Raw genomic sequence first — 12,177 nt, 5'->3', positions numbered from 1 at the left:
CGACAGCTATAGTCAACTCTGTGTCAAATCACATAGTGCTCCTCCGTGTGTTCTATTCATTTGTTAAGAGCGTTTTCATTAAATTGGATGGTACTACTCAATTAAGGAAAATTATGGTACAGTCGGCGTATATCTGTTGCGAGCAATATTTTTTACGCCCGCCCTGAAATCATTAGTGCCGAGACGGTCAATTATTATATATACGCCTCTAACCCATTAGTACAGTGTATCAGAGTTGATTGTTCACCTGAAGGGAGGGGAGTCAATGGTGCAGTTTCCCCAGGTCACCTGCAGAGCCGCATTGAAAAAAAATATCGAATTCAAGCAAAATATAACTAATTTAAAAATGTGCTAAAATGATCAATATCATAGCATGTCTCATTTGAATTTCCATTATTTCGATAAAAGAAAAAAAAAACCACTTCAGCAATAAAATGCATAAAGTGCATTATGGAAAAGGGATTCAAAATTAGCTGCCTACCCTGATGAAGGACCCATGGAAGTATCATTGCTGTGAGATTGATCGAGACGTGAAGTAGGCGAATGGTCATTATTAAATTTGTACTTGTTGTTAGTTTTGTCTTTGCTGTTTTCTATAGAATGTGATGGTTACATGACCAAAATCTTTAGATTCGCCTTTTTCACCATTTGAAACTTTTTGCTTCATGTTCGATTTTAGATTCTTGTTCAACCAGTTTGAAATTCTTATTCCATTCGCAAAGGCCAAAGTTTTTTTTTTCACATTTGCCTTTTATACGAGGTTTTTCCCCTACATCCTGAAAACGACAATAACTTTTCACGTTTCAGTTCACATGTTCGCGAGTTTCTGTTGGGACGCTGCAAACACAACAACCTTGAGATATATCTGCGCACGAATCGATACACGACATTATGCACACCATGCGCACACATATTTATTATACAGGCCTTCGGATGATGGGTTCAATTATCTCTTTTCCACGACTATACAAAAGCTGTTCATTTGACCACATTTGACAAATGGAGCCCCATCCGCAAAACATTAGCCCGGTAACTAGCTTCTAATCTATATACTACTGGTGTGTCTTTATAGATGAATGCTATATCATTCTTTTTAGTTCAAATGCAGCAACATCAATAAATTAATGATGGTACATGCAGCTTCTACCCAAAAGCTGAGATGATACAATGGATGTAGCCCATGTTTGCGTATATATATATACATAAATATACATATATATATATATGTATATATATATATATATATATATATATATATATATATATATATATATATATATATATACATATATATATATATATATATATATATATATATATATATATATATATATATATATATATAATTATTTATTTCCACACTTGGTGATTCTATCCTACTATGAAGAGTGCTCGATATCCTCAAAGGAAGAGCTTTAGACAGAAGTATTGAAAAAAGTTCACGTGGTTGACTGCAGGTTCATCCGTACTTATTGCAACTCTGAGTTTCATGCAACCTCCATGAGGTGCAATCATCAGGAATTGCCTTTCAATACTTCTATATATTTATTTATTTATATTAACCTTCTTTTCTTTGCTCAAAGTTTCCACTATATATATATATATATATATATATATATATATATATATATATATATATATAAATTTCTTCTTTTTCTTTTTTTTTTGTGGGGGGGGGGGGAGTCTGTGAAAAATCGCTACAAAAACATTACTGCTTCCAGGGACGCAATACCCCCCCCCCAAAAAAAAAGGCGATAGTTATTATTTATTCTACAAAGCCCATCAGTAAAAACGCATTAGAAATTGCACGGTTTGCAAATAATATTATCATCATTGTGCACCAATTATTGTCTTGTGCTAGGAAAATTTTGAGATCATACGACCTAGATTCTGACATATATGTGCCTTTTTAATTTTTGTATGGAAAATCAGATGGTATCATATACCCCCCCCCCAAAAAAAAAAGAAAAAAAAAAAGAAGAAGAAGCAAAAGACGTAACTCATCAGACTTTAACTGCCAATTCCTTTGAATAAATACTCCATTCAATGTATACATACTCGTGATACAGGTCCAAGTAGACATTTCAAGAAATAAACCTCAAGAGGGTGTTTTCCTCAAATACAATGTATTCCTCCCTCCCCCCCCCCCTCCCCCACTCGCTGTGGAGGAAGAAGTGTGGATGGGTGATTGTTGCTCCTATATTGTTTAACTAATCGTTCGTGACAAAGGACCCACATTCTGCCTGCCACAGTCAACAGCTGCATCTACATGGTCACAGGTCTGCAGTTATGAGATCCCCAGACATTATGGCCCGAATTCACGAAGGTGGTACAAATGAAACCATGGTTTAAACCATGGACAAAAACCATGGAGCGCCAAGTGTCTCACGAAATATTTCGTTACGAAATTGGTCATTTCGTCGACAAAATGACCGTTTCGTTAATGAAATTATCATTTCGTTGACGAAATGTTCATTTAGTTACAAAATGTTGTCTTTTCGTTACAAAATAAACAATTCATCGACGAAATGACTGATTTTGCAACGAAATATTCCATGCGACACTTGGCGCTCCATGGTTTTTGTCCATGGTTTAAACCATGGTTTTATTTGTACCACCTTCGTGAATTCGGGCCAATGTGAACAGTCCACATCATTCGGGAGAATGGTTTATTATTCTGAAGATTATTTTGTATGATGATGTACATCTGTGCAATTCGACCTTCAGTCGCCAGTCAGATTTTTGATAAGATCTTTTCAATTCAATTCAATTCAATTCAATTCAATTCAATTCAATTCAATTCAATTCAATTCAATTCAATTCGATTCAATTCAATTCAATTCAATTCAATTCAATTCGATTCAATTCAATTCAATCACTTGTCAATTCCGAAAGCTCATCATTCTGATTTTATCAGAAGCAGACACGTTTTCCTTTTCTTTTTATTTGTAGTTTGACTCATTCGTCTAGTCACTGGTTAGGCCATTGTAATGATTACATTTGTGAAAGAAATGTTGCAATCATTCGTGCAAGATATTTGGATTGTTCCCGTGGAAGGTAACCAAGGCATGAACGCGCTATAGAGACGAAGACAAAAGGTTACATGGGGAAACACGAATTCACTAACGAATGACACACAGTTTGTCATCATTAATGTCAACAAACTACAGGATATCCAAGCAATATTTACCTACTGTAGCAGACTCACAGATGCAAACAGACCGGGGTCTCAACCTCGTGGGGGAAACTTTAACATTGTTGTCGTATAAAAGGGCAAATGGATATTTCTGTTCTTTGTCTTGATGTTTCTTGCAGTATAGTGTCATCATTAATAGTAAAACGGAAACATACAACTTATGTTCAGCTTAATAATCTACAAAATCTTGATTTGAAACTTGGTTTATCATTGGCATACCCCATAATCTAAAGAAAGATAATAAAACATGATTATAATATGTATGTCACGTATTGGTACATTATTCATTGGACAGCATTAGTGATGTTGGGGGTTTTGTAAATCAACAAGAGACAACATACATTTTGTTTTGCACTTTGAAGATTAAGAAGGTTATACGAATACTTTTAGGTATGGACTGTCTCACGCATTATATGTGCCTGTATTCTTTTTTTAAACGCCAATATTAATCTTAATAAGTAGGTTGTAGTTTGAAAGATAAATTATTGATAGTGCTATAGTTTATAAATTGGGATTTAGAATCTCTGCAATCTGATTGGTCAATATCATCCGGTAAAATTCGAACGCATGGCTCAAGCTGTATATATAATATTTCATCTACATTGATCTAGGTGTACCGGATACATGATGGGAAAAAGGATGAATTTCATGAATTAGGGCCCATTTTATAAAAGGAACGATGCACAGACCTATTTTATGGATCAGCGAGGATTGGATGCTCTCGTTTAACTTTTGAAAGTCTATAATAAAAAAAAAAAAACACTTGCTGCGCTGGTGGGTTTAAACAGTTCCAAATAAACTCTCGCATCCAATTCTCATTGCGTCACTTTTTGTATAGTGCATCACTGGTATAATGATGTATGATGTAGGTTCTAGATTCCCAAAAGCTATAGATAAAAATTCTTACATTTAGAATTACAGTTGCAAAGAGTGAACAATTATGAAATGGGAAAACCCATGACATAAAGAAGAGTTTCGAGGAAAAAACATGAATGTGCGTTCCACGTCATCACTAAAGAGATGCATGATTAGTAGAACGAGACCCTGCACATTCCTAGTCAAGGGGGAAGATCCGCAAGCTCATAGCGAAGCCTGAGACGGCCATTGTTCTCAAATACGTATTAAGGTCTACCTCTCCAGATCGCGTCACCTGCGTCATAAATCCCCCGCAGAGTCACATTAAAAGGTAAAATAAAGCATGACGATGGAGAGATGTGTATGCACATATTGTATATGTTTTGTATTTATGCAATATTCAACATGCATCCTTGGCCCGCAAATCCCCATCTTCCCTCCAAATAATCATTACGTATACCTCTTTTAAGTGTGTAATGAGGGAAAAACCCGGGAAAAAAAATGTATATATATATATATATATATATATATGTGTGTGTGTGTGTGTGTGTGTGTGACGAAAGAATGACTCGCAGACGTTGCAGTAATGTTCACTATGGCCTTTTATTCTCCCAAGCTTTCGACTGTGTAACCAGTCTTTTTCAAGGGCTTGATGAGACATAAACATAAAAGCAGAAAAGTAATATATATATATATATATATATATATATATATATATATATAATTATACACTTCTTGGTTTGATGGCAGCAATGATCATCAAAACAAAACACAAAAAAATCTTGTTGTCGACGAAAATATCAATTAAAAGTTCCGAACACCCATTCGTTTGACAAATGTTAATAAATGTACAGTTATTTTGTTTGTTTGTTTGTTTATGTTATTCATATGAACACGGATAAGATCTTACAGACATCTCTAGGGCTGTAATGCAGCATGTCCGTGTATACATAATACTAACTAGGATTACCATTACAGTTAGTTTAGAGTTATTTGTGTGATCGTAAACAGTATGTTGTTTGACAGAATGACAGAAGTATTTGTAAAAATGTTTCTTAATTCGATAATTGAACCATATTTTATCATATGGAATGATAATTTTGGCAATGAATTAAAATCCCAATTTAACGGAGTTGTTTTACAAAAGCGTCCAATGAGTCGAGTTTGAGTTTATTTTATTTCGAAATGGTCACTCACTTCAGCGAAAAACTGTTCTTCAGTGAGTCCGTGACCGCAGGGTTACCGCTAATGTCGAGCTTTCTTCTGGTTGCAGGCCCATAACCTTACAGGATTTTTATGGGGGGTGGGGATGGGCCTCAAAATTGAACAATTGTGGGCTTAAAAATTTAAGAAAAAACGCAACCCTTCCCAAACGGTATCGATCTGAGGGGGTACATTTCTGTAAACGTAAAAGTCATTAATTCTTTTTCCCCTCATTTTTAATAGTTTAATCTGACGTGTGAATCAGCCATGAACAAAATTCTCTGATCTTCTTCGTCCCTATATCCTGAATTGTTTTAATCTATTATACAGTATATACAAAGTTCAGCCTGACCCTTCTTGGATCTGTGTATCTGAAAATATCAACTGCCTCTTTCAGGATTCCAGGATGTGAAGTCCCCCAGAGTGAATGTGATGTCAATGTGACGATTTTATGGCAGCACTTTTTTTTTTTACATCCTTGTTACGTCACTAGGTGTTCTGCTTATACAATTTCTAGTATGGACGCTATTATAAAAGTTACATGGCTTTAATAAACAGGATGTCTTCCAAAAGCGTTCTTCCGTAGCAACCTCCTCGGACTATGGCACTAATGGAGTTTGCACTCTCGTAGCACACAGAGTTAAACAATGAACCTTTTGTTTTGTGTTTTACCCTCAGTTTCCTCGTTGCCTTGGTGATATGAGTTCGTCTTGACTTCTTTCTTCACCAGTTCAATATCAAGATGACGACTCAAAAGGAGTTTGACTGCAGTTCTGTACTGGAGTTCGGTGGAAGAGCACGAAATCAGCAGGCTATTTCTGACTGTCATTTTCTCATCTTCTTTGCTATACCAGTAATGTTTAGTCCTGGACAGTTAACTAAGAAAAGAAAAGAATGACTTTATTGCGTTTTGCTCTTCTTTGCCTGTTGATGGCTTCCTGGATGGTTGCCACGGGCTCGTGCGAAGACAGAAACGAAATTCATCTTCAGAATGGGAAATACACCAACATTCTCGTCGCCATTGATTCGGATGTTGAAGAAGACGACATGTTGATAGAACACATCAAGGTTTGAGTTTTTACCAACTTTTCAGTCACACGCTGCCGTGTAGGTTATACTTGGAAGGATTTCTCTATTCAATTACCTATACTTGGAGTTCCTATGATAGATGTTTTCAGCAGTATACACACAGTGGAGTGTTTCTTTGCTAATCTTATTCATATACGATATTTTTCTGATGAGTTTCCGGATTTTCACACACACAGACGAAATCACTTCGGTGATCTCTTGCATTTACTACCAAGTTGATTTCTATTTCTTTCCATTTCGAATTTTCATTTTTATTCATATCACATATTTCTAATCTTTCCTGATCCGTCCTATTCTGCTCTTTTTTTTTTTTCTTTTTTTTTTTTTTTCATCAGGACACCTTTAAGACAGGCTCGGGGATTCTATTCAATGCGACCCACAACAGACTGTACTGGGGCGAGATCCAAATTCTCGTTCCCATCACATGGAGTCGAAAACCCAATGTCTACGAGACGGCCACGTATCAGTCGTTTGGGAGCGCTAACATCCGGGTCGTGGAGGGAGCTGCCAGGGACCCTTCGGTAACAAACCACGCCGGGTGCGGGGAGCCAGGGCTGGATATGACGCTTACATCCGGGTACCTTCTGCAGAACGTTGACACATGCAGTGGTAGGACATACATTTTACAGGACATACTTTTACATAAAAGAAAATATGTATAACGATATCAAACATATTAGTCACAAGTCATGAAATGAAAAAAGAGTTCACATTACAAATATGTAATCATGTGAAATAATGCACAGATTTCATGGCAATTCTTACTTAAGTATACAGGTGGGGGAGACCGATATCAATACTTCGAGCAAATCGCTTGACTTGGACAACGGCCTCTAAACATTATGCCTTGTAACAATTTTTAAACTAAATTTTCCTATATCTGTAAACATAAAGTGAAAATAAATACAACCACAAAGGCCTGTATAAATTGCCATGAATGACTCAAAGAGAGGTTGTGAGTGAGTATAGGTACATCCAAGAGGAGACATTCTTTCTGATGTACCTGTTTTTAATTGTTTTGATGAATGGGGCTCATGGAGAGGAGGAATAGACTTTACTTCAATCTGTATACATTCTCCTTCGCCGGACCCAAATTCTGGAATTCCCTAGACAGTAGCATTACCTTTACTTTTAGATTATCTTCCTGTCCTCTTTGACCTCCTGTTTATTCTTTCCACATGAGAGCTGCTTTGTTTCTGTGTGTGTGTGATTGTGTGAGCATGATTTGGTTAATGTTCCCTTTGTTTCTCAAGCAATATGTCTTATCGTTTCGTTTGATTATTACAACAATTTACTACTCATTCTACAAGCTAAGCTTTTTAGCAATTCCCTCCATTTCCGATATATTTCCTTGATACGATTCAGTAGTACAGTTTGACTGTGCATTTCCCTAATCTATGTTTTGTTTCATTGTAAAAAAAAAAAAAAAAAAAAAAAGATCTGGATTGATTTACCTTGAATATGCTCCTTTTTTTTAATATGCAAATACTTTTGTCGGAAATGAAATGAAATGAAATACATCTGAAATAATAACATCATCTCGATCATTCCGGCGTTAATGATGTCTGCTTGTCTTGTAAAGGGAAAGCCATGGTACGGGAATGGGGGAGCCTGAGGTGGAGTCTCTTCCCCGAACATTTCACTGGCTCAGGTAATGGGGAGGCAAACCAGTACCAAGATCCGGATACAGACTACTATGAACCGACGAGGTGTTCGCATGATCTAACTGGCGATATGAAAGATGGGAACGGCAGGTGGTGTCGAGCGAATCCTCAGGGGAAAGTGGACAAGGACTGTGTATTCACCCCTGACGGTGGGCAAACGGCCATTGCGTCTCTTCTCTTTGGCTCGCATTGTGTAGACTCTGTGAGTTAACGAGACCATTACCATGTACTTCGGTCATAATTACTAGCAATGGCGTATGTTAAAAACTCATTTCAACTCATAAAAAAAGTTCGTCCGGCTTTCTAAAAAAAGAACAAACAAAAAACAAACAAAAAAAAGTTAAGTGTACCCTCGTAATGCTAGCGAATGAAAATTAAATCTAAGTCTAACTAGAATTTCCAACAGGGGAAAACGTGATATTTCATGCAATATAGGGTTTATATAGCTATATTAATGTAAACATAATAGTTTACCAAATTCACCTGTAAAATAGACTAAATTTGGCCAAAAAGTTTAGCTGTAACTGAAATGTGTTCATCTACCAGCCACTAAGCCGCGAATTAGTTTCCTTCATTCTGCAGTGAATGGGAAAATAATATAATATACATAATCTATATATTATATATATGTATGTTTGTGTGTGTGTGTGTGTGTGTGTGTGCCGGTGTTTAGATGGTAACTCTTCAGTCCGTCTTACCACAGATCTACCAGTTTTGCGACCGATCACAACACAATTATGAGGCAGATAATCTACAGAACTATCACTGTAGACGAAGGAGTGCCTGGGAAGTGATGGAGTCTACTGATGACTTCACCAGTGAGGATAACTTCCTAGACCCCAGCCTGGTGGACACTGAACCTTCGTTCACCATCCTTCAACAACCTATCCGACGAGTGGTTCTTGTCCTAGATGTCAGTCGCAGTATGGCGGTGAGTCCGACGTATTAGAAATCTGGACAGTTTAGAAGTTAGTCTGACAAGCAAGGGTGGAAGTCAACAGGGCAGGCACACAACAGTGAATTTTCTTTTTCAAAATCGGATAAAAAACTAGAGAAGGTATGAAGTGTGCTAAGGCTTTGGTGATCTTGCAAAACATCTCTTGAATAGGCGATATGAGTATGCAAATGTGTTGTCCTTTTGGTTCAAATTACATTTAAAATACTTTGAAAGAATTACATTTTTATTTTGTTCTACGTGTGTATAATATTATTCCGTTCTTTCCTTTAGTTAAATAAAAATTGTTACAAGGCATATTGTGTTCAGAGGCCGTTGTCCAAGTCAAGCGTTTTACTTATTGATAACGGTCTCCTCCACCTGTACACTTAAAGATCTGAAATGATATTTATATATTATTTCACATGATTATATATTTGTAATGCAACATCTTGTTTGTATTTTCCTGACTTGTGAATAATATGTTCGATATTGTTATACTTATCTTCTGTTATGTACAAGTAGGGAAATAAAAATTACTGAAACTGAAACTGAAACTAAAAAGAATGAGCTGATGATATCACCTCGCCATCACCTTACGGTTTTTCATTGATCGTTTATAAAAACTAACGAACATTTACTTGTTCTGCAAATGAAACAAAGATGAAAAGAGCAAAACATATTGTTCCTGGCTTTGTTGAGAACTAAAGATATGATATAAAAAGTAGTTCAAATGCAAATTAATACACTTATGACTTAACTTCAATAAATGATACGCATAACCGCTTGCATATAACTGGATTTGACATTATGTTGTAATTGATCACTTGATCAATGCTCATATATACACACAATGTTCATGTTCACACTTGATCAATGTTCATATTCAGATTTGCAAGAAACTAGCAAACAGACAACAAACAAACAACGCAAATTCCAGCAATACAGATTTTATGAATAATTTCGGAAAAAAAACACCCCAAGGCATATTTTCTTTCCCTCGACGAATGTATTTTGAATGTCTTGTCCCCAGCCCTAACTCCGTCCTCGGAGTGAAAAGGAGACTGCTATTAGTGAAATCAAACATAAATGCAATTTCATATATTGTTCTCTTATTTGGTATGTCGTATACCGCAAGATATCAAACAGAATCGACAAGCTGATCCAGTCTTCGGCCATCTTTATTCGTCACTACATCCCCGCTGGCAGCCACCTTGGCATTGTGACATTTCATACGCGTGCCAAGGTCGACGCAAACCTTACTTTGGTCCAAGACGACGACAGCTCTCGAGATGTCCTTGTCAACGCGCTGCCCACGGGCATTTTATGGTCTACCTGCATCGGCTGCGGTATAGAGACCGCCCTGAACGTGAGCCCCTCTCCAGAATTCATAGTCTTGTTGCAATTTAAGTTGGGGACACTGAACCGTGATGAAGAGAGACACTGACGGATTTTCATTTCACGAAACTGGCAAAGACTATACCATAGGTATAGTAAATTCTTGGATTCTTACATGGGTTGGGGATAGGCCCTGGATACCAATGTTGCACTGCTGCAACTAAAACTTTAGATTCATACACAATGTTATGTCTTTATACATGTTTTCTTTTTCTTTTTCACGCAGATACTTGGGGATACTACAAATGGTAGTTATGTACTTCTAGTGAGTGATGGTATAGAAAAACGGTCCCCGTCTATTAGGGACACCATCCCCGCAATTAGGGGGTCTGGTGTTGTGATGGACACCATTGCCGTCACCGACGCGGCCGATGAACAGATGGAGGATCTTTCATCCATGACAGGTGGGAAACCTTATTTCTGTATTGATGGAGGTAGCAGTGCTTGTCTTACCGAAGCCGTCCTAGCTACGGTGTCTGAACGACCAGAACTCAACCTCATCCCTGTTCCAATTCAGGTCAGTGTATGAAAGATATGCTTCTACAGTTTTTCTTTGCTTTGTTTTGTTTTGTTTATAGTGTAATTTTCTTCTTCTCGAATGATAAATGTGCCTGGTGTCACAGAGTTTGCCCGATTTCCATCCTTTTATATGGAAATAAACGGAACAAAGAAATGTTCATAACCTCTGAGAACTGTTGGCAGGCTGTAACTCATACAAGATGAAACGGAGGAAACAATGTGCATTCAGTTAACTCAAATATTTTAATTGTCTATAACTGACTATTGGTTTTACAGCAAATTATAAAAAGGAAAAAACGAATATAAAATTCTTTCTATTCAGTGGCTTTCTGGCTCTTAGGACTTTATTATGTTTAACTTAAATTGGACTTATTTCACCTCGATTATGCAACTCGCTGTCACGGATGTAAGTTGTTTGACGATGGCTTATGACGACGATGTATGACGATGACAATGCAGGTCGATGACGATGTCGGTCGACGACGGGGCCCCGTTACGCTGGTGCTGGTATGGACTGTCGCGTGGTCTGTCGTAGCAACTCTTCGCGATTGCCGTTCGCGTGGTCGCTCTCCCGACGGACGTCTTAGCGGTGTCTCCTCAGCATCCAGGAATGAAGTCCGGTCGACAGTCTATGCTCCCTTACTGCCTCGGAGCTGGTCGAGTTGACGCCTTTTATGCGCCTGCCTCTTGCAGTACCAGTGGGTCCTTGACCCTTCGGGAAACCCGGAAACCCTTCAAATATCAAAATATTCAGATCACTTACAGCCAGAGCACTTGAGCACATTCATATTATCCTAATCAACGTTCAAATTACCTCATTATAAATATACAAATGTATCTCAGCTCATGCAACCATAAATAACAACCATTCTATATTCTATATCACATATTAACTGAAGCGTTTAACAATATTCACTCTCAATTCGAATATCAGTTACACAAACGAATTATGCCAATTGAATACATAAACATTTCAGAATTAATGCACTTACCACTATCTGTGGGTATCTCTAGTTAATACTGACTGGGGTGGCGGCCCCTGTCACCGTTACCGAGTGGCCATTCTCATGCAATGTGTCACGGAGACAGCACCACAGCGTGATGTCCCCAATTCACGGCCTGATGTCATACTGCCGCTCCTTGCCACACATAGCACTACCGTGGCTCTACCGGGAGCGGTCTGGAATTTCTTCTATTGAAATGCTAAACAGTTTGCATCAATTTACATGCTTAAGTGCTAATTTACAAATTCCATGCAAATTGACCTCAGTGGAGGAGAGCGTCTGTCACTCCACTCGTGACAAATAACCCCCCATTTA

At 37.6% G+C, this 12,177-nt stretch overlaps 1 protein-coding gene across 1 annotated transcript; it reads left to right on the top strand.

The window, feature by feature from the left end:
- The first annotated feature begins 6,196 nt into the window (after positions 1-6,196).
- LOC140232747 (calcium-activated chloride channel regulator 1-like) lies at positions 6,197-11,524 on the top strand. Its single transcript, XM_072312863.1, has 7 exons — positions 6,197-6,322; positions 6,679-6,952; positions 7,926-8,209; positions 8,711-8,938; positions 10,080-10,310; positions 10,566-10,856; positions 11,318-11,524. The coding sequence occupies exons 1-7, from the start codon at positions 6,197-6,199 to the stop codon at positions 11,522-11,524; spliced, it is 1,641 nt and encodes a 546-aa protein (XP_072168964.1).
- Positions 11,525-12,177: the final 653 nt, after the last annotated feature.

The sequence above is a fragment of the Diadema setosum genome, chromosome 9 (genome assembly GCF_964275005.1).
Source record: "Diadema setosum chromosome 9, eeDiaSeto1, whole genome shotgun sequence".
Taxonomy (NCBI): domain Eukaryota; kingdom Metazoa; phylum Echinodermata; class Echinoidea; order Diadematoida; family Diadematidae; genus Diadema; species Diadema setosum.
The sequence above is the reverse complement of the archived record's forward strand: the minus strand, read 5'-3'. Positions and strand labels throughout refer to the sequence as shown.

Excerpts from the sequence above, each read along its gene's own strand:
- LOC140232747 (XM_072312863.1), top strand. The coding sequence starts at position 6,197 with ATGGTTGCCACGGGCTCGTGCGAAGACAGAAACGAAATTCATCTTCAG. Across the intron at positions 6,323-6,678 it reads TGTTGATAGAACACATCAAG|GACACCTTTAAGACAGGCTC; the intron begins GTTTGAGTTTTT and ends TTTTTTCATCAG. Across the intron at positions 10,311-10,565 it reads GTATAGAGACCGCCCTGAAC|ATACTTGGGGATACTACAAA; the intron begins GTGAGCCCCTCT and ends TTTTTCACGCAG.